This window comes from Scardinius erythrophthalmus (genome assembly GCF_964197995.2).
Source record: "Scardinius erythrophthalmus genome assembly, chromosome: 1".
NCBI classification, from domain to species: domain Eukaryota; kingdom Metazoa; phylum Chordata; class Actinopteri; order Cypriniformes; family Leuciscidae; genus Scardinius; species Scardinius erythrophthalmus.
The window spans coordinates 34,709,343-34,736,612 of NC_138221.1; the positions used below are offsets into that span (position 1 = coordinate 34,709,343).

General features: G+C 39.5%; 1 protein-coding gene across 2 annotated transcripts; it reads right to left on the bottom strand.

The window, feature by feature from the left end:
• Positions 1 to 646: 646 nt before the first annotated feature.
• s1pr2 (sphingosine-1-phosphate receptor 2) lies at positions 647 to 25,850 on the bottom strand. Of its 2 annotated transcripts, none has more exons than XM_081365888.1 (2): positions 25,229 to 25,850; positions 647 to 3,621 (listed from the first exon to the last, which is right to left on the bottom strand). In XM_081365888.1, the coding sequence occupies exon 2, from the start codon at positions 3,513 to 3,515 to the stop codon at positions 2,403 to 2,405; it is 1,113 nt and encodes a 370-aa protein (XP_081222014.1). In that variant the 5' UTR covers positions 3,516 to 3,621; positions 25,229 to 25,850; the 3' UTR covers positions 647 to 2,402. The 2 variants fall into 2 exon arrangements, with proteins under 2 accessions (XP_081222014.1, XP_081222015.1); XM_081365889.1 differs by lacking the exon at positions 25,229 to 25,850 and adding an exon at positions 24,589 to 24,702.
• Positions 25,851 to 27,270: the final 1,420 nt, after the last annotated feature.

The window sequence follows — 27,270 nt, forward strand, 5'->3', positions numbered from 1 at the left end:
CCTTGGAACTGGCACTTATTGGACTGTCAGAAATCAAGGCCAGCAGTTGGGCAATGTTGTTAGCAAATAGATTCATGTCATAGCGAGTCTGCCCTTAACCATGTTCGTGCATGCTAACATTTAGTTTCCTTTTTTTATTGTCTCTTTAGATTTCTGTATGTGGGATAAGCTCTAAGACAGAAATTCAAAGCAAATTGCGTAGTGGCATTAATCATTTCTGTCACGCACACAACAACCAACTCAGAAGTTACACTTAAAGGGACAGTTCACCCAAAAATGAAACTTCTGTCATCATTTACTCACCCTCACGTTGTTCCAAAACTGTATAAGTTTCTTTCTTCTGTTGAAAAAAAAAATGTATTTTAAAGTAGTTTGGTAACCAGACAGTTGACATAGCCATTGATTTCCATAGTATTTTTTTTCCTACTATGAAAGTCAATCGATATCATCAACCGTCTGGTTACCAACCTACTTTTTTGTGTGAACTATCCCTTTAAAGCATATGCTAAATGCATAAATGCAATCATGACGCAGTCAATCAATCTAGATATCAATCAATAAGCAATAATAATTTTCAAGAACACCCTTAAAAAATATTAATTAGAGAATGACAATCAAGCAATGACTTTTTACATTTTTTTTATTTAAAAAAGGAATGAACTAATGTGTATGTACCTACATTAGTGTTTGGGATTGTACCGATTTAGCACAGGTAGCTTGCTACTAAACACAAGGCTATTGCACACAAGACATTCTACACGTATACACATTACATACATTCTGTACATAGATACATACATACATACATACATACATTAATATATTTATCATAAAAAAACTAGCATTGTTCCACAGGGTAGGCAATGTTTTACATTGAACGGAGTGATAGTGATGCTCACACAGGCTTAAACTCTTCATGCATTAAAAAAAGAAAGAAAAACCCAAAATACATTAGACCGGCATTGGAAGAGCTGCCAAAGTGCTTTCCTCTGCTGAACTAAACCGATCAACAGAGGAAACTAAAACATGTTGGGATCAAACAGTTAATGGGTATGATTGTATGAGTGAAAGTGTTGGGCTAATGACATTAACGTATGACACCAATAAGTAAACATTAATAATAACAACAGGAGGAAGCATAAGAAAACACCAGACTTCCCGTGGTTGCAGGAAGTTTAAATTTTCTTCTGAAGACTTGTGATCCATTAAAAGACAGGGTGACACCTAACATCCTCCATATTTCAGAATGAATATGCCTTCAAAAGAGAGAAAGTCATACTCAATTTGTCCCGTCAATGGCCTATCAATTTCAATTAACTTTAAATGTTGTTAATACTTCACAGTGTGTGAGTCTTCTTGTTGCTGCAAGCTCAATAATCAACAGGAGAACAATGAAGTTCATTAATACTGTCGATCAGCGAAAATGTTCGCCTGTAACACTTCATTATTCTATTCAGTTCCATAAGTCAAGAGGGCACAAAACGAAGCACACGCTGCCGCAGCGACGCAACAACATCGTCATGCCAACAGATCTAGAATTTAAACCGGCTGCTGTGAGAAACTCATTTCAGGATTTCAGTAATCATTTACCGAGTGTGCTTTCCTCTTAAGAAAAATTAGGAATGTAAAAAAACACACAAAAAAACAGAAAGGGACAGTGAGTTTAGATGGACAAATAGGAGTAACATTGACAATTGTACATAGGTTTGCCATACATATTATTTTTTACACAGGTTAGACTTTCATGCAATACAATGAAGCGGAATACTTTTCTTGTCGGTAATCAAAGGGTGTTATGTATATCAAGTAATTCGGTAAATACATAGGGGAAAGGGTTTGCAAGCATGCGTGGTGGTTTGGCTCATGTGGAGTGCATTGTCGATCCTTACATTCCATCTCATATTCCTCTCAGTGCATTGTCAATCCTTACATGTCCTCTCATATCTCTGAACCATGACAGTGGCAGTCGAACTTGTGGATAGGATACATCTTGTATTTGACTTCTGGTAGGTTAGTCAGCATAAGAGAAATAGACAATCCCAAACTGCCTAGAAGTCTACAAAGTGCAATATTTTACATTTTGGTTTTTTCATGTTCTGTCAAAGAGCTAAAATACATATTCCCATTTGAATTTGGCTTTCTTTAATTTGCCTGAAACTGTCAAATATGTGATGGTCTTATTCTGTGATGGTCAGAAACCTTTGCGAGGACAGAAGTAACAAAGGGCACAAGGGAGTCCAGTACCACACCTGTGATATCTGTTCTGAATGCAAGAGTCCAAAGACGTTGATTGTGATTCTCATTTCATCCATGAGGTCTCTGAACGCTTCTGTCTTCTGTGCCTTGCCTCCCAGATGGAGTCTCCCCTCATCTTTAAGCACATGGGAACTGTGGAGCCGAAATCAGACACAGGTAGTGCAGTCCTGCATGATGGGAGTCGACTGATGTTCGTGTTTGTTGGTGCAGTGCTCCATTGAGCTCGAGCTCTTGAGTGGCACCATGCAGCGGTGAGGAGGTCTGCCGCAGTAGAACAGCCCCCAGCAGCACAAAACCCTGAGGAACTCCTTCCTCATGTCCTTACTCCGCAACGTGTAGATCAACGGGTTCAACGCAGAATTCAGCGTGGCAACGCTGAAGAAGATGTCAGCTTTATTGAGGATAGGGCATTGCTGGATCGTACAGGAAGTGTCCAAGAGAAGGATAGTGAAGGCAGGCAGCCAACAAATGATGAAGACGCCCAGCACGATCGTGACGGTCTTCAGGAGAGCGTAAGCTGGAGAATTGGTGGCCTCTAGTTGGCTGGTGCGCACAATAAGGTAGATGCGAACGTAAAGGATCACAATGGACAGCAAGATGATGGTAAATATGGTGACGACAAACAGGACGTAGTATCGGGTGTTGAGAGGCAGGACAGTGGAGCAATCGTCCAGGTTGTTAATACAGTTCCAGCCGAAAATAGGAAGACCTCCCAGAAGGATGGACATCACCCAGCACGCTCCGATCAGAAGGAACATGCGGCAAGTTTTGTTGGAGCCGTAAACCTTGACCTTGGTGATGGCAATGTAGCGCTCTATAGCGATAGCCAGCAGGCTGAAAACTGAGGCGGACAGGGCGATGAAAGCTGTCCCCTCTCGTATGAACCACTGGACAGGCTTCAATTGAAATGTCATAGGGCCTGACAGAAAGATGTTGACGATATAAGCAGAGCCAGCCAGTAAGTCAGAGAACGCCAGGTTTCCGATGAAGAAGAACATGGCCGAGTGGAACTTCTTGTTGCGAAACACGGCAATAAGCACCAGGAGGTTTTCCAAGATGATGATACTGCAGATAATGACAAATAAAATTTTCAGGGTGTCCAGGCTTTGTGTACTATCTTTGCGGTCTTCAAAATCCGCATCGTTCATATGCTTGGCAAATCGATAGTGGACCTGTATGACGGTCTTGTTGAAGTACTGGGAGTATTTGCTCATGGTGACAGCTTGGCAAAGCCTTGCAACCGGACGGCCAGTAGTCATTCAGAGGGCAGGTTGTCTGAGCTTGTCTGGGCCAGCAGGGCCACAGGAAACAAGACGCCCAGCCCCAAGTCACGTCTCAGCGGCCCAGGAAGCTCTTCGTTGTCACCTGGAAACAAATACAAAAAAGAACAATTACTGGCAGGCCAAATGTTAAAAAAACGGACCAAATAATAAAAAAAAAATTCATTTCTGCACCTCATCTGTTTGAGTGGGCAACATTAACAAATTTAGGTGGGATTACTTGTCTGTCCAAACAATGGAAGATGAGGAAGAGTTGTTGTTTTTTTTGCACTTTTGTTGCAGGTAAAAATCTTTCAAACCCATTTTAATGTCAGCTCTAATGATATGCTTCACATAATGCTATGCAAAGTCTTGTCTTACTTAAACCTTAAGGTGAAATCTGGTCAGCCTGTGCACATTAGGTCCTGTTTCCCCCTGGTATAAAGATGTGTTTTCAGTGATCCGTTTCAGAAGTCGTCAGCCTAGCTGCATTACCATTTCCACCTGGTATTATAAAGGTTTCAAATCTCCTGTGATCACTTGTGTTCCGATTTCATCATCAAGATCATCACACTATACATCACTTTTATGGGATCAGTCTGTGCTGCACACACATACAGCTCAATGCCCAAACTCACGTTAAACATCTTACGCGAGTGAGCAGGAAAGGAAGTGAATGAAAAAGATAAGGAGGGGAGCTATGATTTTTGTGTTTGGAACAACACAGTGAAGTTGGAATCACTTGTTTTGGTGTGCTCACACACACATCCCAGAATACATAAAACATTCAAGAACCCATTTGACTGTAGCTACAATTGCTCACTAACAAGCTTCATCCTCGTAGAGTGCACTAGGCTTTATCTAAGGATCAAGCAGTGGTCCTGCACTGATCAGACACATGTTGGAAACCAAAAATAGCTCTCAAGTAGTGTTCTGGAATTTCCCTACTGAGTAAAGGCGCCATGCCAGAACTGTCCTTCAGCTACAATCTGTTCTTGCCCCATGAACTAAGATAAAAGTGCAGGTGACAGACAGTCTTCTACACCTACACATAACTGCACTGTATGTAGGACTGGATGCTTAGTCTTCATGCTCTCAGACTACGTATTGTAACCTCAAAAGATGTGTAAAACAACGTCACAGAAACCATCAACTTGTCATCTAAATGATCACATTTTACAAGAATCACCAAGATCTCCAACACAAATGACTAGAGTGTCATTCCACAAGGCCACAAAGGCTATAAACTTTCCCCTAATCTAAAACCCCCTTTCAACTGCTGATGACTATATGCATAGGGGAAATGCTGAGATTGACATTCTAGAATTTTTAGTAATTGATGACGGACTGCTGAATGCATAAAAACTAATGCACAGATTTGAGTAACAAGGCTCTATGTCAGAGACAGAGAATGTGAGCAAACAAGTGTGATTACCTGCATCTGCCCTGGCCTCAGACATGCAGTCACATTATTACACATAATTACAGTATTTTAGATTTTAGGCTGGACAGTAACCCCAATCAGCTTTTGGCTAGCTGCTAAAATTGCGTAGTTCTGAAATTTAAATAGTTTGTCAAACAGTTAGCTTGCCCAGTGCCTTTTATAATGTGGCAAGTAACGTGCAACTCTAATGCCATCAAGACTGGAACAACTTTATAGCCAAGAAGTTGTGGAAAATGTAATATCCATGTGTTTTCCCACTTTTCAGAATGGTTCTACACGCCTGCAGATCATTTGTCCAAGCAGTATTGATATTCAACTATAGATAGATTTGAATAAAAAAAAAAAATTCCTGTTTTCTAAATGTATCTTAACGATCTTACTATGAACAATTCTTCTAAACATATGTTTCATGTTTTAATTTTTAATCAAACAATTTTTTAATATCCTAACTCCATCTTCTGGTGAAAACAGATTTCTCACTTAAACCTGGTCCCTTTCTTGCTATTAATTGCAAGCTCGCATTCAGATCTGCCTCCATCCAATCAACAAACTATGGATAGAACCAAGTGCATGACCTACATTGTTTTTGTTTTTTTGATAATCCATTTCACTCTTATGTATGTCACAATACGGGAAATTACTTTTATTTCATTGTGACTTTAAACTGCAGATTTAAATATTACATTTACATTAAAAACATGAGAGAAATTAAGGTGTCAAATCACATGCAAACAGGCCTTTTGTTTCTATTCAGAAGGGCAAACAAGAGATCTCCAGGAGATAAAGTATTTAGCCACAAGGTGTCTTTGAGCTGTGGCCTAGTGGTTAGGCACACATGCTCATTTGAAACCCGGTTTTGTATCATGTCCAGATCTCTAATTTCCTGTCTGCCATCTACGGTCACAAATGACAATAGACCCCAATAAGTACATCCCATAGTCCTTAGAGTGAAGTCTGAATACAATGGGATGTGCTTTGGTGTATACTTGCATACTTTTGTGATTAAATATAGTAGACGAACCAAGATATTTGGCTAGAATATCTCGAGGCCAGTGGTTACAAAAGACTACACCACTCACTCACAAGTGGGCTCAAACATAGCTGTTCTTCACTGCTCAAGACACATCATCAGCACAGCCAGAGCAAAGCTGCCAAAGCCTCAACACTGAAAGACGCAAATCCCCCGTCAGGCCAGAGTCACTGTAGAGACTATGCAACCATGTGGAATGGCATCTGGAGACAAAGGCAGGAATCTAAGACATCTGTGTGACGCACACACCTCACTTCAACATCTCTGTTCGCTGCACACAGTTCAAAACCCCTCACATACAGATTCACAGATGCGGACTTATGTAAACATACCAGGAAACGTGTCTCAGTCACCTACAAACACACAATAAGGTACAGCTGCACAGACAGTGCCACAAACCTGCTGCCAAATGCCAATAATATCCAGCAAGGCCATTTCCTTGAGCAGCAGCGAAGAACAATGGTCTCCTTGTCCAGGTTATGTTTCACTTGATACTCTCCAAAGGCACACTGTGCTCCAAAATTACACCATGCATCAACTACCAAATGCAAGCTCTACAATTCAAACTATTTTCAGTAAACAATCAACAGCTTATAGCATCCGACCAAAACTTCAATTACCCATCAAAATGTGTAAGCTGCCTTCTCAGAAACTGAAGGATGCATTTTCAAAACAGCTCTATGTCTACCCACTGAAATTTCACTCTCAGAACAAGTTTAAGTAGGTAGTTTCGCTACTGACAACTTATGCTTGTAATTTCACTGTGTCGTCTGCAAGCTCCCGCTCACATGCACTCTGGTCCTCGGCGTTACCTTGGAGACCTTGCCAACTTTCATCATGGGATTTGTCAGCTTGTGAAACCTGATGGGCTGGTTTGTCGGCAGTGCTGTCTCCGGCCTGCCCCACTTTACAAGTATCCCCGCCCTGTCCTGCAACTGCAGACTGGAAGGGACGCCAGATCGTCCTGTCTGAAATAAATCCTTTGTCTCTTCCTCTACAGAAAACCATATTCATCATACTGAAATATAAACAAGACGTTCATATATAGGGCACACAGACAAAACTGTGAATGCATCGCCAGTAGCAGGACTCCTCAGTCCAGCTGGCTAAGAAGAGCAGTCTTCCTGTACACAACCATGCTGTTATAAGGCCACAGGAAGTGTTTGTGGTGTCAGAAGACTAACATCCTGTTCAAACTTGATAGCTGACTGGTGGAGAGCTAGACAGTTAATGTGGGAAAGGTTCAGTGGAAGTGAGAGACGCAAAAGCAGAGCAGAGGAAGTTTATTCGGATTCTTACAGGTGTAATACGTGCGGCAGGAAATGAGCTGAGGCACGGCAACAAGCCGCTCGTTTTGTGTCAAATGTGCGACAGACGGATATAACTTCGAGAAACCTTTGTTGTAGAAATCAGAACTGAGTCATCATAAAGGTCACTGTTACAGTTCAGAACAAGGCAACCATATGATCACCATCTCTCGTTCCACAGTCAGTGAAACCTGAACTGATGACCCCAGACTCGGGCAGACCTCCGCCCACATGATCCCCATGGCAAGTCTACAAAGGCTCCAGGTGTTGTTTGTACTTCCCAGCAATACCTGATAAGCCCCAATTAGTTAGTGGCGTCTATGCAACCGTGTTTCCCACAACGCACCTGTTGCCTAGCATCAGTTGGACACCAGTTGCCTCTTTCTCTAGAGAGATCTTACATCTTTGCAGCTTGCACAAACCGTCAGCAACCACACACAGTTGGAAAAAACAAAACATCTAACTGGCAGATGTTTCACTTCAGCTTGTTATGGCTGGTTCTCATGTTTGCCATCACGTAAGTTAAAAAACCCAGAATGAGCCGAGAAAAGACCGCGAAACATGCGCTTCCTTTAAGTTTCGTTGAGGGAGAGAGGTATAAGAACAGAAAACACTAAGTGCTGTTAGAAACTACGCATATCACACGTTACTTGTGTCCCTGCAACGCCTTTCAGCACGGCGCGTTCTCACCCGAGCATGTGGATATTATTGTTTTTCTCAACATGAACATATGAAGCAATATAAACACTTTATTAGCATTTTTTCCCCATTCGTGCTGCTTGAGCTTAAATGCTTTTGTTCTTTATATTTCTTGTTTACACATACTGTTTAAACTAAAATAATACCTTAAAGATATAACGTAAGCTTGTTGGGTACAGTATATTGCCTAAGCTTGTTCAGAAATGGTGACAAAAACTTGCTGAATAATAAAAAAAAAGATTTCTTGTTAAACGTCATTTAAATAAACTAAAATGCGAAAATTACATTTTTTGAGTCCAAATATTTGAATGCAATATTTTTTGAACAATGCCCATCCCTACTTTATGCCACCTATGCTAGTCCAGCTTGAGTGTCAGCCTTGCAGTCTGCAGTAAAAAGATGAGCAAAGTTCTCTTTATGCGCTAATGTTGTTGATGTGCTCTATAAAGAGCTTCAGGCACCGACATGCTACTGATACTACATCCTGTCCCAATCGTGATAAGTATCACCATCCACATGACCGCATTTTTTCACCTCCACCACAAATGCACTTAGAGCTTATTCTTGGGGAATTTTTACATCAGGTTGATGCAAAAAAAAGCATTCAACTGCAAATCCTACAAACGTGTTAAAGGGCAGGAGGAAACCTTTACCAGAACATCACACTTACGCACACTGTACACGGAAAAATGTTCTTTCAGATTAATGCATTGTAGAGGGACTGCAAAACAAGTAATATCAAAATGCAATCAGTTCATAGCACATGATCATTAAACTGATAATACCTTGCCCTGGAGAGCTGTACAATTACGTCATACATAATAGTATTGATTTGCAAGCTGGTTCCATAAAATCAGATGTAAAAGGGTGAAGCAGAGCACTTACAGACGGGTGGGGAGGGAATGGGGGAGGAAAATTCCATCTGTTTCGCTAAGCCAAAAGAGTTATGATTCAAAGCCAGTCAATGCAGCGAAGGTGATAGAACACAGAGAGTCCCAAGACCACAAAGCTCTATTCAACACACTCTCATTCCACCATGCTAATGACCCAGGTCGGACATGTACTTCGGCGACTGGAAAAATATGTTTTAAAAGTATACATGCCAGTTTATGAAACAAATAGTCCTGGTTGAGGATTCAGATTGGTTAACACAGAATGTCAAGCATGCTACAGGCTTGCTGCAGTAGGGTGTGGCCATAAACCAATTACATTAAATGCCCACCGTGGCACCAACCCCACTGTCGTTTTGCTTTTTTATAGAAATAAAAAACATTCAGTTGGACAATGGATGCTACAATTATAAACTGAGAGCGTCTGCTCTGCTCCATAGAGTCGCTGCAGATCATGAGCATCACTGACAAATATCTTATCTTGTAAAATGTGCGGTCAGTACCATATGCACTCCCTATATGCACAGTAGGGCTGCACGTTTTCAAGTTTTTCCTTAACCATTAACCGTTAACAGAGGCCCTTAGCGGTTAATAATAGTTAAAAATAGTTCAACTTTTGCCGCTGCGCTCTGTGACGATTACCAGCGCGGCCAATAGAATCGGGGGATCCAAACAAGCACGGAAATCAAAATGGATGAACGTCTAGTACTGTGGTGTCGGAATTTCCTGAGCTGTACGAGACAAGTTTGAGGTTGTATAGGAATATCGTCAGGAAAGCTGTATTCACAAATCAGTATTTTATGAGGATTTGATGCTCAAGAAACATTTATGATTATTTTCACTGTTGAAAACCGTTTTTATTTCAGGATTCTTTTATGAATGGACAGTTCAAAAGAACAGCATCTGAAATAGAATCTTTTGTAACATTATAATAGGGGTTAGGATTAGGGGTGGGGTTAGGAGGATTAGGCAATCAGGTACTGACTTCAACGAGGGGGGTAATAATTTGGCAGGGGGTCGAAATTCGGCACAACACCGGTTTCTGGAGTGGCTGCAGTAACACGTCTCTGTCCATGCGGGGGCGCTCGCAGGCGAGTGCAGAATGAATGGAGGTCTATGGCGAAAAACCCTCAAAATCCACTTTTCTCAGGATATAATTTTTTGTCTAGTAATTTGAATGTTGTATTCGAAAGGAGATGCAAAGAAATTACACATTGCTGGGTGTTAGATTTTTTAGAGTCTCTTATTTGGTTTAAAAAGTCTTTTAAAATGTCAATGACGTCAGAATGCTGACGTCATTAGCAGAATGCTAGCGTGTTATGGGCAACAACAACTCAACCTGTAAGAAATCGAAAGGACATAAGTACTCGTTCATTCAACTTTCGCCCTATAACCAATGTTGAACTTGCAAAACCTACAATAAAATCTGAGATTTCTCAACGGCAATCGGGTGAAAGAGACACATTTAGCCGTCTAGCCCCATAGACTCCCATTCAGTCTGCACTCGCCCGCGATCACCTCCAGTGGAACTCAAATGGAACTGCAACCAAGATCGATACAATGGGGCTAATAGGAAGTGCCAAGGCTCTCCCGTAGACGGGCTCTGGCTGCGATCAGTGGCGCGGATACTATGTTTGTTTCTTGTCTCGCGCACAGCCTTCACTCTCGGACGCGCGCTTTCTTTGCTCTCTTCATATTAGAAAACTGGTCTAGCAGTCTCTGGTGGTGCAAAAATGTATTACAACTAAATTCAATGCACGCCATTGACGCCACTTAACCGAGCAAAATGTTTCACTCGGTTAAGCAATTTTTAACGGTTAATCGGTTAACCATGGACACCCCTAATGCACAGAGTAGGCGTGATTGCGAATTCGCACATTCATGCGCACATTCAAAAGCGATTTCAATACCCTGTTGATAGATAGCGGCTCCCTGATGCCCGCAAATTATATAAAGAGAGCATGCGAGAGCACAAATTCCAGTATGCGTTCAAAATATCAGTAATACCAGTTATGTCACAAGTTTATATACCGGTGTAAAAATATCCTTACATCCCAAGCGTGCTATAATCCATAATATAGGCTACTCATATAATCGTTATTTTGTGATTTTTGAAAAATTCTGTGATATTTTTAGAACTAGTGATGCACAAAATAATTGGTACCATATTGGTTATTTGCTGAAATTCAAGTTTTTTTAATTACCGATATTGGTTACGTTTGAATACATATTAATCGATACTGGATATTTAATTGTGTATACAACAAAAAAAATGCAGTGTTTAAGAAATTTCATCTGAAAGGAATGTTACAGGTTAAATTCAAGTCAATCTCTATTGGCAGTGTCTTTGGCATGCTGCTGATTACCACCGAAAATAATTCTTAGTTTGTTTAAAACAGGTATACTAATGTTCAAAAGTTTGGGGTTGGTACGTTTTTTTTAAACGTAAAAATACAGTAAAAATAATTGTGAGAAAATAATTTAAAATAACCGTTTTTTTATTGTAATATTTTTTTTATTCAATTTATTCCTGTCATCAAAGCTGAATTTTCAGCATCATCACTCCAGTCTTCAGTGTTACACCATTAATTTTACAGTACTATTAAAAGCAAGCATTTAGAGAAAAAAATGTATTGTATACCATTTTTCACAATATATTTTTTTTACAGAGATATGATACATTGTAAGCAAGAATCTACAGTTCTAGGAGGGCGAAAATGAAAACAGGCAAATTTCTATAAAAAAAAGACATGAAGAGGGTAAAATAATTATGATTAGTAATCAACTGGTTTCTGACCAGCCTTTAAAAAACAGCCTGAACATGTCATTTTTAAATGAATATATTTTTCACACTTTTTTCCCCCTTCCTGAAATTTAGGGAGAACCCTGACCACCTAGTAGAATGAAAAAAAAAAAAAAAGTCACATGATCCTTCAAAAAATATTCTAATATGCTGATTTGCTGCACAAGAAACATTTCTTATTATCATCAATGTTAAAATTATGTTGGTTGAGCTGCTTCATATTTTTGTGGAAACCGTGATACACTTTTTTCAGGATTCTTGATGAATAGAAAGTTTAAAAGAGTAACATTTATTTGAAATGGACATCTTTTGTGACATTCTAAACTGTTTTTACTATCTTTAATGTCTTTAAAATCTTACTGACCCCTAAACGTTTGAACTGTAGTGCACAGAAATGTACGTACATGTCAACATGTAATTGCACAGCTGTCAATGCATGTTGGAGTGTTATAAACTGTGGCCCAAGTAAAAAAAAACATATGTAATGTGGTAACCTGACTTGCATTTGCAAGAACGTTCCTTTATAAGCCACACAAATGTGTCTGTAGTGCATTGTTTTTGGTAGAACAAAGGCTGTGGGTGATATACACTTATATCAGAGAAAACCACAAAATTTTAATGTCTTCAGATAGCATGCTGTCCTACAATAATACCACTGCATCTAGCCAAGCTGAATCTGACGCTTCATGTAGCCTTTTTCTCACGAATCAAGAAGCATGTGGGCAAGCGGAAGCAAGCCTTAACACCAATGCACGCCGAACATCCTAGCGCACCGATGCTGCCGCTCTGTAACAAAGCCTGGGGCCGCCTCTAACTGTTCCATAGAGCGTCTCTCCATCATAACCATGCATCGATCGGCCGTGCGGAAAACGGCAACATTCCTAGAAAGCGTCAGAGTTCTGGAAACCGAGGCAGTACTCCTACACTGCTGACAGACAGACTGCGATGTAACAGACTGGCCTCAAAAGCCAAAGCATAGATGTTAGTTATGACATAAAACATGCATTATGTCATAACTAACATCTATGCTTTTGCTTTTGAGGCCAGTCTGTTACATCACAGAATGAGTCTTAAAGTTATGATATAATATGATCTGATATATGATATATGATATTTTTTTTACAGAGATATGATACATTGTAAGCAAGAATCTACAGTTCTAGGAGTGTGAAAATGAAAACAGGCAAATTTCTGTTAAAAAAAGACATCAAGAGGGTACAAGAATTATGATTAATCAACTGGTTTCTGACCAGCCTTTAGAAAACAGACTGAGCAATGACATTTTTTTAAATGAATATATTTTTTTCACTTTTTTTTTGTTCCCCTCCTGAAATTTAGGGAGAACCCTGACCACCTAGTAGAATAAGAATAATGAAAAAAAAAAGTTCAAGATTTGTGCATGAGCAAGTGTTGGGAAAGTTTTAGGGAGTCCATCCTCTATCTGGAGAGATTTTCCTCTTCTGACTCATCTGAATACACTAAAGCACAAAATATCTGTCCTCAGCAGCAGACAACAGCCTCCCTTGAAATGATTTCCACTCTTATCTCCAGGACGTGGATGAGCACCAGGCATTTAGATAATACAGAAGCTAGAGGGCAGATCTCAAACAAAGCAGAATAAAACAACAAATGATTATCTGTTTCTCATCAAGCAAACATACAGACACAACACTTCAGTATAGATAGATACATGTACACAAAGCTATTAGGCTATGTCTCAAGACTTCACCCCTGTTCATCAATAGTTATGTCGAGAAGCAGAAGCTATGGTGTCATGCTAGGGAAAAAACAACATTGAGATTAAACCACAGATAGGATGCTAACGTCTTATGCAATACACACTTAAGAGTCATTAGGAAAGTGCCAAAAAAAATCTTTGAACAGCTCCCAAGTGCAGTGCTTTGTAATGGAGCAGATACGGGTGATTTGATATAGTCTGCCATATCTCACGTACACAAACTCTTGAGAGGAACTTCACAGACATTTTATGAAAAAGCATAGCAAAAAAAAACAGAACATACTTAAGTTGCTTAAGCAAGCAAAATACCAAATAAAACCAAGCACACTAGAAAAGGGATTGTGTAATAATACAAGCCAGACTTAAGATAACGTCTTGCATCAGCATCACCGGTCAACGTGATAGACAAGAGCCACTTTTATTTTAACAGAAGATAATTTGAGTACATTTTTGGTTTTCAGAAAAAAATGTGAGTGTGTGTGCATTCACAATGCAGAGGTGATGTGGGTAGTTATGCGGTAGCTGAGGTACGTTTCTAGTTTGTTTGCTAGTTAAAGTTTACCTTTTTTCAAGTTAACTGGCCCCAAGTCAAAAAATATCCAAGTCTCATGTCATAATAATTCGTACTAGATGGAGAAATCGTAAGAAAATGTATGCCCTGACCATAAAGTCCATTACCCAATCCCTAAACAAGCTATTTAATGGTATCTCTTTTTTAAGGGTAAAAAAAAAGTATAAAAATCATAATCATTCATATAAGCCAATTGGTACAATATCTTACAATTTCACCCTTTCATGAGAGTGTGTTGGATGCTCTGGTCTATATAGATGTGTTGGCCCATATTTACTTCAGTTTTAAAGTAAATGCTTTGTGTATGTGTACTGCCAACCACATTGCATTTTCAAGTATACTCCATTAGATGGTGTGAAAATTGTGGGATCCTTTTAACTCGCTCACACAAGCGCTTGTGCATCTATTGTTGTTGCCGATATACTGTTAGTTTTCTCACACAAACCGCTCGTTTCGTGTCTTAGGCTATCAACGTGTACTTACGATGGGGAATTGTTTAATTTGGACTTCTCTGTGCATGCTCTTTGAGACAGTGACCATAGACCTGCATTATATGACTGACCGACAAGAACGGTTTGACTTAAAAATATCAAAATTGAAACTACTGCGGAAACAAAGACACCTACATCTTGGATGCCCTTGAGGTAAGCTAAAACATACCAAAATTTTATTTCAAAGTGAACTATCCCTTTAAGTCTATTTTCTTTCGTCCATTTTATAATCCACTAGGCAAAAAAATCATCTGATCGCTTAGCTAACTCCCCACTTCTCCTCAATAAGCTGCATAATTCATGGTATCATTCATTTTCATAGTTACACTTAAGTTTAATATCATCGCTAATCTTCCTAAGTAAAAGCAACAGAATTGGGATACTTGGATGAGTAGTATGCACAATTAATTACTCCCTCATTTCAATGAAGAACAACCTGATAACAATCTACTTATCTTTACTTCTCTCAATTAATTCCACTAATTAAGCCTTGGTTTTGACTATATAAAGCCCAGGCACACTTCCGTGGCTAGGAGGCAGTGGCGGGGTGTCACACGGAGACACGGTGTTCTGCTATAGTGATTCAGGGGGTGGCATATATAAACAAAAGCCCATTAGAACTCATAGCTCATGGTTTACATTTGTCATCTCTGTTTATTTGCCGAAGCGTTTCTTAGCATGTGGGTGAAAGAAAGACGACAGGAAACGAAGAGCTGTGTAAAAAGAAACAGTGGAGTGGAGAAACCCTTCTGCCTCACATTCTGGACATTGGGGCAGTGCTGGACTATGTATATTGTTATATATATTTTGTGAAATATTATTACAATTTATTATAATGGTTTTTCTATTTGAATATATTTTAAAATTGTAATTTATTCTGGTGATGCAAAGCTGAATTATCAGCATCATTACTCCAGTCTTCAGTGTCACATGATCCTTCAGAAATCATTCTAATATGATGATTGCAGCTCAAGAAACATTTATTATATACTTGTTTAATATTTAAAATCTTTTGCAACATTATAGCTAAATGTCTTTACTGTAACTTTTAATAAATTTAATGCATTCTTGCAAAATAAATGTAACTTTTTTTTTAAATCTTATTGACCCCAAACTGTATATATATATATATATATATATATATATATATATATATATATATATATATATATATATAGTTTTTGGTGGTGTGGTGAGGATGTTGAAGTGTGTTGAGGTAGCCTAGCTACTTACAAGGTTCACTCTTATCAATTCATGTCAGCCACAGGCTCTTCACTTCTGATTCAGATTCTTGACGGACTCTCCCCCCCCCCCAACCCCCTACGGTTTAATGTCTACTATAGATCAAAGGAACGGCCCACAAGAGGGTGATTAAAAACATCAGAAAGGATTAATTTAGAACCACAGCCATGGTCACGCCGTCTCTACTGCTCATTAGATCAAGAGCTAATGCAATCTTACTTCATTATTTAATCTACCAAAGAACCTATTGCTGGTTTAGGCATGTCTAGACCTTCGACGTCAAGGATGAGAAGTCCACACATCAGCAGGGCAAAGGAAGGCCACATAATGGACTAAATAATAACTAATGTTTGCTGAATTATCAATTATCAAATGTCAACCATAAATTGAATAACGACAGAACTGTCAAACTAAGAGCACTGATAATTCTAACTCTGCAGCACATCCCTGTTATAAACGTGACAATCTGTGAGTTAAATCTAAACCACAGAAGATCAAGTTTCACACGCACAGCTTTTCTCACACTTTTCTGCTGTTGTCTCTCCACATAGGAAGTGTCTTTTAATGAAAGGTCCTAGAACAGAAATTGCACTTGCTTTGTTCTAGAGCCCTGCTCCTGTTCCCCCATAATGCAAACCCCACCCATGCTCATATTCTTCTGCTTTATCATGGGATGTGTGTGTCCCGTGTGTGTGCTCATGTTCACGGGAGACGAAACACTGCCAGATCTTCATGACAACACTGTACCATTGTGCAAATGTGACCCGCATGTGTTTCTCATATGCGTCAGTTGTGTCATGGGACAGTCGAGGGTTTGGGGGTTGTTGCTGTGAATTAAAGAGGGGGAGACTCCACAAAGGAAACAGGCACCCACAACGACGAACAAAGCAGTCTTGATTGCCTTTTGTGATACGAAGCTGTATTATGGTCTGGTACCTTTCATCCAACAATGACAGATGGGATAAGAAACAGAATGGGGGAGACTTGAAAGTGGACATGTTAAAAAAGTGCCCATGCTATAAGAGATGCACTAAGGAATACTCCATATTTGTGTTTGTGGGTGTGTTAAGATTCAAATATTCTTTGTATTAAATGACGATAAACACAAGAATTGGCTATGTCTCAAAAATGCACAATGATCTTCCATTTTTCCCAGACCCTCCTGACATATTACATGTCCATTTGGGACAATAAAGACTAGATTTCCTCACAGACACGCGCAGTGTCTGGCATGGTAAAAATGAAAGTTTTACTTCCCCTCCTGTCTCTCATAACGCCCTAGTATAGTAAAAGACTCATCTGCACTTTATCAGAAGCATCATTCAAACCAAAAGAGCATATCCGTCTTTGATTTTGAACCAAGATTTTGAATGCAACACTTCAAAAAACTATGATTTTCTATTCAATTATATAATATATATTAATATAAATGATGAGATATTAAATATACTACTACATAAAATAATGATAAAATTTACACATTTATATTATATATTATATTATCTAAAATAAAGTTGCATGATTATCATAGGTTAAAAAGCAGGAGAAATCCGGCAGAAGTCCCATCTACCATCTACTCCACCATGCATTTACCCACCATTTTTGTGGAACAAAATGTCAAAGCTCCTCTTTTCTATGCACTGTCCAGCCCCCCAATAAACCTTCATGCTAAAAAAACACCAAACATGCAAACAGCATGTTGTCTTTATAATATCATGCTTACTGTTTTACAGAGTATGATGGCCTTTATACATACAGCTGTCTTTAAATTTTAAGCAGCAGGGATTATCATATTTGCTGGTCTTTCCATGGCATCAAAAAGCTAGAAACGCTCTGCAACATCTTGCATTTGCATTAGTTATTAGTTGCTTTTTTTTTTTTTTACATACCTTTGGTTGTGTCTTTTCTTGCTTAGGGCGCCTATAGTGAGTCTGGACTGCCACTAGTGCCCTCAAAAACAACTGATGCATAATGCCCTTTGTCATTTCATTTCCCATAGGGTGTGGTTTAGATATCGATCCAAAGCAGATCAAATTCAACAGGCTTATTAGTGCTGGATATGTTACAGGGGGAAGTCAGAAATCATATCATGTGGGCCTTTAACTGTATTACTGGCACAGCAAGCCTTAAATCTAATATACAACATTGTCTGACGTATGTTTTTTCTGTAATATTGAGTTTCAGGGGCCAGGCTTTGGCATGTCTGCTCATTTGTGTTTTGATTTGTATCACCACACATAAGTCTATCAGTGACCCGTGCGTTCGCCACGGGTCACTTCAGAAGACATTTCGTGAAGAGACTTCTCATCGTCAAGGGAGACCAGACCAGCCGATTACACAATATCAACGATTTATGTGGCTGTTTAAGAGAAGTGAGAACATTTTTCCCCAGCAGAAAATGTCTGAAATCATCCATCTTTTAGTCTAAACGTTAAACCGCCAAGTTATGCAAGAATGTCAACAGTTTCATTTAGTTTCAGTTAAAAGACAAGATGAAGTTGTGCAAGATCTGTTTCAACAAATGATTGCAAAAAAACAAATAAGTAACAGCAGTATCGTCCCACCAGAGAGCAAAGAGCCAGGCTATTCTCATGCTAAAAGCCCCCATGTGGGCAGGATCCATGTCTTTCTGCCACTCATGGACATTCATGACTTTGCGTTAGCATGAGGATGGGCCTGATCCTATCACAGATGCCACAACTGAAAGAACAGGTTTGATGGACAAAGCCCCCCCTCCACAGTTTAATCTGCCGAGCTCTAGCGAGCAATCCGGCTCTTCATTCCAACAGGGCTTCCTCGGTGGGCTTCTTCCAGGTGCACAAACAAAAGCAGTCAGGGTAACAATACGCTGTCTATCACGAGGGGGAGGGTGTGCGGGTCTGGCATTATCTCTTTCAGTACCTGCTGGAAACTTAATGCAGTTGGACGCACTGATGCCCGGTAGACGCTTGAAAACCACACTGTGACCACATCACTACATATCCACCACTTTATGGAGTACTTCAAGCCACAAATCGTTCAGAAATGTTTTACGGCTCACTAACACAAAAACGATCTCCAAACCTCTTCGTGGCCAGTAAAACGGTTAACATTATCATAGCACGAGAGAGTGCCAGATTTACAGAGGAAACTATGCCGTTGCGAGGTTTCTTTACTTTTGAAAGCTGCAACATCATTCAGCACACAAAGTGGTTTTACATTCAGCAACACCGTACCAAAATATTCAATTTACACAATACAAAAATGTACTAAAAAGCTTGCAATGAAAATTCTATCATCATTTACTCACCCTCATCTCTTTCCAAACCTGTACGACTGTTTCTTTTGTGAAACACAAAAGATATTTTGCTATGGTTTTTTTTTTTCCTTTTGCTGTTTTTTTCCTCTTCTTTTTTTCAAAATACCTTCTTTTGTCCTTCTCAGAAGAAAGTAAGTTATACAGGTTTGAAACGCCATGAGGGTGTATAAATCATGACATTTGGGTGTACTATTTCTTTAAAATCAAACATACATTAAAATGTATTAATATTAACATGCATAAGCTCATCAATGTGCAAAATGAACATTACATAAATGTCTCATGAATTTTAATTATTTCATGCTCTCAGAAGCCAGTTATTCATTGCGCATTGTGGTTGACACAAACATGTTTGTCCTTGTTACAAGTTAACCAGTATTCATTCTAGCAAAGGTCATACTATTTTTTTTAATGCAGTAAAGTTTGATTGGATACACAGCCTTTGACATCATTGATTTTTTTTATCGTCTCATCTTCTAAAAATTGCTGTTTATTTTGCTATTCCAACTACCCACAATTATACAACTAGTTTTTTGTTTTTTTTTTGCATTAGCAAACACTTTCAGTAACTAATTTGTGACCTGATTTTATGACCCACAAGTTAAGAACAACGGAAACATATTAGACATTAAGCTATATTGCCCAAACTTCACCTTTGTGTTGCTTTTCTGAAGCTAAGATCTGTGTACACCTGCATCAGTGTTAAGCCAGATTTGCCGTTCTACTGTATATGGCAGATTTATATCAGTTAGGCGATGTTTTGCAAAATAAACTCATAAATAGTCATTTTGCACAGATGCTAGACATGAATAGAAAGCGAGACCTTTAGAAGTTCTTCCATGGCTCCAAAACTGTCCTAAAATGGACAAAGTGAAACGCTGCTAAGTAAATATTTAGAGAGCTTCCCCTGAGCCTTGTGTGCATGTGTCTGTGTGAGACAGACAGATTGGGCTAAGTAACTGTGATGTATACAACATAAATTTATGGGATTGTGTTTGTGATTGTCTTAACACTAAATATGCATGCTACTGTTTGTACATACATAGAGTAAGAAAGTCTTTGTGTGTAAGAAAGTGATTGGGTGTGTGCATTGGAGAAGGTTAGCAGCCCAAGCAAAGGCAAGTCATTACAGCGACACTCCCAATTCTTGGCACAAATACTGCAAGCTCAATATTGCCGGCTGTGAGTTGTAACTTGCTCAGCAGCAGCCTCCAAAACAGAAGGCGTTTATTTTGTTCCAGCTGCCACACCCAGAAAAAGTGTTTTTCGGCTGAGGCAAGATGGCATGCTGCCTTATAATATAGTGCCTAATAATATATATAGTGCAAGCCCTAGAGCACTGGAAACCCCAGTCTCTATTAATATCACCAAAGATATTGATTAGCATTATTGGAAAAAATGCTGAACTGGTTGACCAGACAATGCATTGATCCCTGAGCGCCAACAGTTCCTGAACAACAAAACATATTGGTTCATCAAAGATGATCGTCTTCCATAACACCTTCCTGTACAAAATGTCTTTTGTTCTTAAAGGAGTACACCCAAAATTGATTGTCTTAACCGCATTTTGTTTCAAACAGAGAACATTGAAGTTTAATTTTTAGGTAATTATCCTAGCCACTCTTTTCAAAATATTGAAAGTGAATGAAAACGGTCAAGCTCTACATGCACCGTTTTGTGAACTAATCGCTTATTTGAAGTGTTTTCAATGATTCGGTTCACAAATCCCAAATGTTTCATTCATGAATTTACGAATTCTCAAGTTCACCGACTTAAAATCGTTTAGACTACTTTTATAGTGCTACTTTTTCCCCAGTCCTCATTTACTTCCATTATATGGGAGGGCTCCAGACTGCGATAAGAGCTTCCATTTCACGAAACAACGCTTCTCGTGAGGTCAGAACAGGTTACTACATAGAAGCGTTACTACATAGTTACTACAAGCGTTTGAATTCGCCGCAGTATTAATAACTGCTTTTAAATGTTAGTCCAGACTAACATGGGAAAAGAGAGATGGACATGAGCAGTTATGTGATTTCATTTTTGGGTGGACCTGTTTTAAATGCTCTGCCTGGCTTGAGGGATTCACGGAGAAGGTTCTCTCAGGACGTTCTGCAAGTGCTCTGCGCCTGTTGCCAAAATGCTAAAAGTCCTTGAGGAATCGCTCCGCCCACACAGTGACATGGCCCCACCCGTAACCCCTCATGTGACCAAGCCCAAAAATCCCACACTTCCAGTTCCCACCACCGCCTGCAACATTTATTTATCTTTCCGTTTGCTTAGATTTCCGTTTATTTATTCACTTTTTTTTATTTAACTTCGCCTCTCATGCACAATCCCTCCTCACTGACGTCTGCATGCACATATGCGACCTGTGGGCATGCAGAGCCAAGTCATGGGGAACGAACCTCATTCTGAAACATGTGTTTATGGGACAGAGTTGAAATGAAGGTCAGGGAATTCAGGAGAAAGTGCCAGCAAGTAACAATCAGACAGCCAACCTGTGCGACGCCATCATAACGAATAGTACCACTCATTTCTGAAGACAAAGCCTTTGCTTCATCATGAAACTTTGAAAGTGAATACTTGGAGAAAATTCTGAGTTGCATGGTGAGTCATAGTTATGCCTACGCTAAATCCAGGCACGCAAAACTCTTTGGAAAGCTCAGGAGACTTCCTTGGAATTGGAATGCCTGTCTCTTAAACATATTTAGGCTAATTTGATAACAGTTTACGCTGCCAGCAAACAAACTTCAAGTTTGTCCCCAGTAAATGATGACAGAATTGTCATGGGGTTTAAATGCAAAGAACAGAAAATACAATAAAAGTCTGGAGTGACCATGTGGACCAGGTGATAGAGTCACAGTGGGTAATGTATTAAATTAAGACCACAGCTGAAGTCTCTCTCACGTAGACATGGACTGAGAGTGAAGAACGCCGGTGGTGGTCAGCTGAGACAGCGTGGCTGGTTTTGTTCTGGTTTAATGAAGCATGGCATCACATAGGGCTGGGCGATAATTCGATCTCGATACGGGATCGCGATAATATTCTGAACGATTTCGATAATATGCTTGGGACGTATTATTCGATATCACATGAAAAACTAAGCGCAACAGTATCTGCCGGCTGCCGTATCTGCCGGCAGGGCACGCCCACTTCTCAGCGAGCACAGTGGCTACAGTAAACAGAAGGAGACTGAGAGAGAGGGAAAAAAGTTGTAAAAAGGATAAAAAAATGAGCGAAACTGAAGTTGAGGACAGCGAAAATAATGCCGAATGTGAAGGCGACATCACTACATAACTCGAGACCGAAGACATTGTTGAAAAAAAAGGTAACACGACGTCAATTGTGTGGACGCGTGGTTTGGATATGGCAGACAACTGACAAGCTGAGCCATATAGCATTAATTATCACAGGCGATCCCGATCCGTGATAATTAATGCGATATGGCTCAGCTTGTCAGTTAACTACGTCTCTGTGTTGTAAATGCTGCTCCATCTGAAAGCAGGTGATGGCGATTTACTACTAATCAAGGAACCGGCTTTACTGACGAGATGTGCCTAACAATGTCATGCGATATATCGCCCAGCCCTTGGTTTACTATGTTTACATATTTGTGCAATTTTGGCTCAGATTTCATTCTACTTATAAAACAATTCTAGAGATCTACCTTAATCTTACAGGTAGTATTTGTGCCAGGGCCATGTTTACTCTTTTTGTAGGCTACTTGAGATGTTCACTGTCCAGCCAAAGCAATTTGATGTGATAGTTGTCACAGCTGTTAGTTTATATACAATGTTTCAATAAGTAAAAGTTTGTATTATTGTATAAAGGGAGATGACTCATGTTTGCAATTACAAATGATGTGCACAACCTTTTATTTTTGTATTTTTCAATACCTCCAAATACGCTGCTCTCTTGACCAATAGAAAGATTCATAAATGTGGGAGTGTAATGTGAATCCTTTGGCTGCATGAAGACCTTAACAAAAATATTTTGTGCTCATTATTGAAAGGCATATTGTTTAATTTTTTATGTTATTAAACTTTATTCTAAAGTTTCAGTGAATATCTTGTTTCTTCAAGCTTCAGGATGTCCCTTACACTGGCAGCATCTGCAAAAACTACATATCGTGATAAGAATCGAGATCGATCAATATGGAAAAACATATCGTGATAAAAAAAAAATCCATATCGCCCAGCCCTAGCATCACATGATGCCAACGCAGACTACATGCTGCCCATATCAGCTCCGTCTACAGATCGGATCGCAGCGTGATGAAAAGCTGCCACCTCAACACAAGACCCCAGACAAGAATCTCCACAACCATCAAACAGATCCAACACCTGATATTCCTGCTCATCGTAATTTTCCCACTTTAGTAATGCTGTTTCCATCTAAGCAGTTTAAAAAGCATGCAGAAATCCCCATGCGCATCTGCAAGCACTCTGCATGAAGTCCCAGAACAGACAAGATAATGCAATCATTCCATTTAAAGCTTTTAGAAGAATACCGTAACCTAGCACACATTTCACACTCACACTAGAGAATGATAGATGGACAACTCTCAATGTGATAATCAGCGTTTCCTCTCACATATCAGCTTATCTTGTAGAGGGAGGCATTGTGTACCACAAAAGCGGATTACAAAAACATCTCGACCCCATCCCCTTTTCTTGTCCTGGAGAGAATGTACAGTTGTGATTCTGAGTCAGTATCTCAGAGAGGTGTTGTTAGTGAATGATTATTCTGGACTTAAGGGACGGGTGCATTTCCATACTATGACCTAAATTCAGAAACCAGCGCAATGGCTTCAGCCTTGGATTCCAGGGGAAACAAAAATCTGTACAATAGAGCTGACCTACATCTGTACAATTGTCAAGTTTCATAATAAAACTGTCAACACCAACAAAAAAAACCTTAAAGGGATAGCCTTACCCAAAATTGAAAATTTGGTTAAGTTGGTCAAAATCTGAATGCTTTTTGGTTCTTCCATGGAACAACAAAAACCTACATCTAAGGCACTGATTTGTACTATCAAGCTTCATAAAAACGCAACTGATTTTTGTATGTCTTGCAACTATTTGTGTACGTGTGTAAGCATGAATGATGTTGAAATCAAACAAAGACTTCCAACAAACTTTGAAAATGAAAACTGTTATCAAGAACCAGGTGTTATCAAGAACCAGTTTTTTTTTCTCATTACATGGAGAAAAACAAAACAAAAAAAAACAATGAAAGTGCCACAAGATTTGTGTTTCACAGAAGAAAGGAAATCATACAAGTTTACAACGACATGAGGATGAGTAAATTATGACGAAATCTGCATTTTGGGGTAAGCTATCCCTTTAAATTCCTGTCAGACAACAATATATCTTGTGTTTTGAGTAAAAAATCCCCTAAAACATTTATTTTTTTGCGTTTCAAAACAGAAAGAGTAAACGATGACAGAATTGTCATTTTAGGGAGGACTATCCCTTTAAGAAACAAACACTAGACTCGGAGAATTCAGTCCAGCAGCATAATGCCATAAAAGAGTCTTTTGTCTTATTAATACGACCTTCAAGAACAATGCCATCCTTTCGGTGACGGATGGACGAATCCCCACGGCGGGTTTTGCAACGGCTACAAATATCGCAAAGCTCCTTGCGTGCAATGAGCCCAGCAAGAGCCCGTCCCTGTTGACAAATGAAGAGCTGCTGGAATACACATGATGTCCAGCAGGTCTGGATGATGCGGGTCAATGTTTAACCGCATGCATGTTACACATTACATCTGTGATTAAACATTTACGGTTTACTTTCTCGTGAATTATGCAAAACACTGGTGCATGTCACACTACATTTCAACTGACACTAGTGGAATATGCATGTGTCGAAAGCTTTGATAAGACTATCTCGGGATTTCATTCTCTGATCAGTGCATGCGAGATGGTGATGGTGATAGTGATAGAAACGTGTCAGTGTTGACAAATTAAAAACATCACAATTTACTGTTAAAGAGTGAATTCCGAGAAGGGCTCACACATCTGTCTTAAACATTTGCATAGGGGTGGTGCTCATTAACTACATTAAAATACAGGTCTATCGCACTGGTACCAAAATGAATGAAGACATAAAGCTATTGAAACCCCAAGGAGCATTTGACTAGCCTATATACAGAGCGATATGGTTGGTTACAGTGCAGTAAGTTACACTCACCCCATGTGCGATGTCCGGCAGAGAGAAGAAGCGCGTGCCGATGTTTTTAATCTTCATTTACAAAGTTTACATGAAATTCCGTAATTCCTAATCGCTTGATCGAGTCTTCAAGAGTCCGTCTGGGAGAGCCCCAACAATGCAAATGATTTAATAAAAGTCAAAACTTTTGCGGAGTCATTTCTTCAGATAATCTAATCATTAGTACAGCCATGGTTAAGATAAACGTCAAAAAAGCCAGAAAAATACTCTGAGTTTGCGTTGACGTCTCTGGGACGCGTCCGTAACTGCTGTATTTTCCGTTTAATTAAAAAAAATTGTTAATTCCACGAGCTGGTCGCCAGAACAACAGCCTCGCGATCTGTGCGCGGAGACGTAATACACACACACACACACACAGAGAGAGAGACGTGCGCGCGCGCGTACTCGCACGCGCTCAACAACTTAGCGTGGAAGAGCATATAGGACGCCTGTCCTGGGTAATGATTTTTACACCCCTAATTTGCCTGTTAACGAAAATAAATGTATTACAAAAACATAATTGCAGACGGTCGTCAAAAATACGTTTTCTCCACTCGATGAAAATGTTCAGGATCAAAAAGCCACTTTTATGGTGGTATTTTAGCTTCTCTCTCCCCCGGGTAGAAATGAGGTCCAGATGTTTTTTTGAGTTTTTTGGCTTTTTTTTTTTTTTTTTTGGTTCCACCTCCTCACTTCCTCTCTACTCTGAGTTAACTTTGTTTTGCCTATTTTTCACACATAGATTGACATGTGTATCTAATTGGCAGAGACCTATTGATTTTCCTACTATATTTCAATATGGCTTAATTAGACGTTTTATAGCTACAACAAAGGCAAAAATGAATGCTTCAATTATATGGTGAGATCTGGTGGTGAAGAATCAAGTACCTTTGGATTGATATTGATTGGATTGCTATCTGTTAGGGAATTTTTCACCTCCATAATTGTAGATTGTGGGATTCCCAAACTTCTGAATTTTGATGTTTATGTCTGTGGCCTGAACAACCAGATGATGGCACCTCATGAGAATGTTTTGAGGCAGGAAATTACACTTGGTTTCTTCACACATTACGCATCTTCAGTGCCCTTCAGCGGATGAGTTTACAATCAACATTCAAATCATCTCGTTTCAGTGAGCTATACCACCCTAATATCGAGACTTCATGTGGTCAGGGGAAAATTATACGTCTCGTTTGACATCTGCTCATACATGTGTTAAACACCTTTCACTAGAATACGCTCGGCTCAACGGTTTATTTCTTTCTTCTCCTTTTTCCTATCATCACTGATGTATGCGTTGATATCTGCCAGTATTTTTTTTTTTCCGTCTTGATGAACACGTTTAGCCTCAGGTGTCTGCCGTTTGGTCTAGGCTTGTTTGTCATTGGGGTTATGTTGTATCGTGTTCACACAGAGAAGGCAGGTATGAATCATAAGAGATTTGCTTCATTGAACACTACTTTTAAATTCAAGCTTTCTGGCATCAAGAACCCAGTAATGAAAGACATTAATAAGGACCATGTGTTTAATTTCATTCTGTTGAGTAGATAAGCCCCTGGAGCGTGTATGGAAATCAGTGAGTCATCCTGGATATTGACACATCCACCTCCAAGTCGTTCCTGTCTCATTTTAAGCAGCATTGTGTGGGCTGATTTCACCGTTTTGAGATGTAAATATTCAAATGATAAATTCACACCCATCTAGAACAGTTTGAATGGCTTCAGAGGTTTCGCTGCCATATACGTTGACGAACGGATTGATGCATCTTACAAAAGTCCAAGAGACTCCGGTTTGAACTCAACATTTCTGTCAGCTCAGAGGAGGGGTCAGGAACCCTGACCTCACTTCCTGTGGTGACTTCACAAGCCGTGCATTGTGTGTGAGAATGTGACTGGGCTCCTGGGACTCCTCCACATCTGGCAGCTGTTTTGACCACCCCCAGTCCTTTCCACCACCACCAGGAAGATCTATGAAAGTTCCTGGTACTCACCTCAGGAACCCATCTCACACATACTCTGTATTTT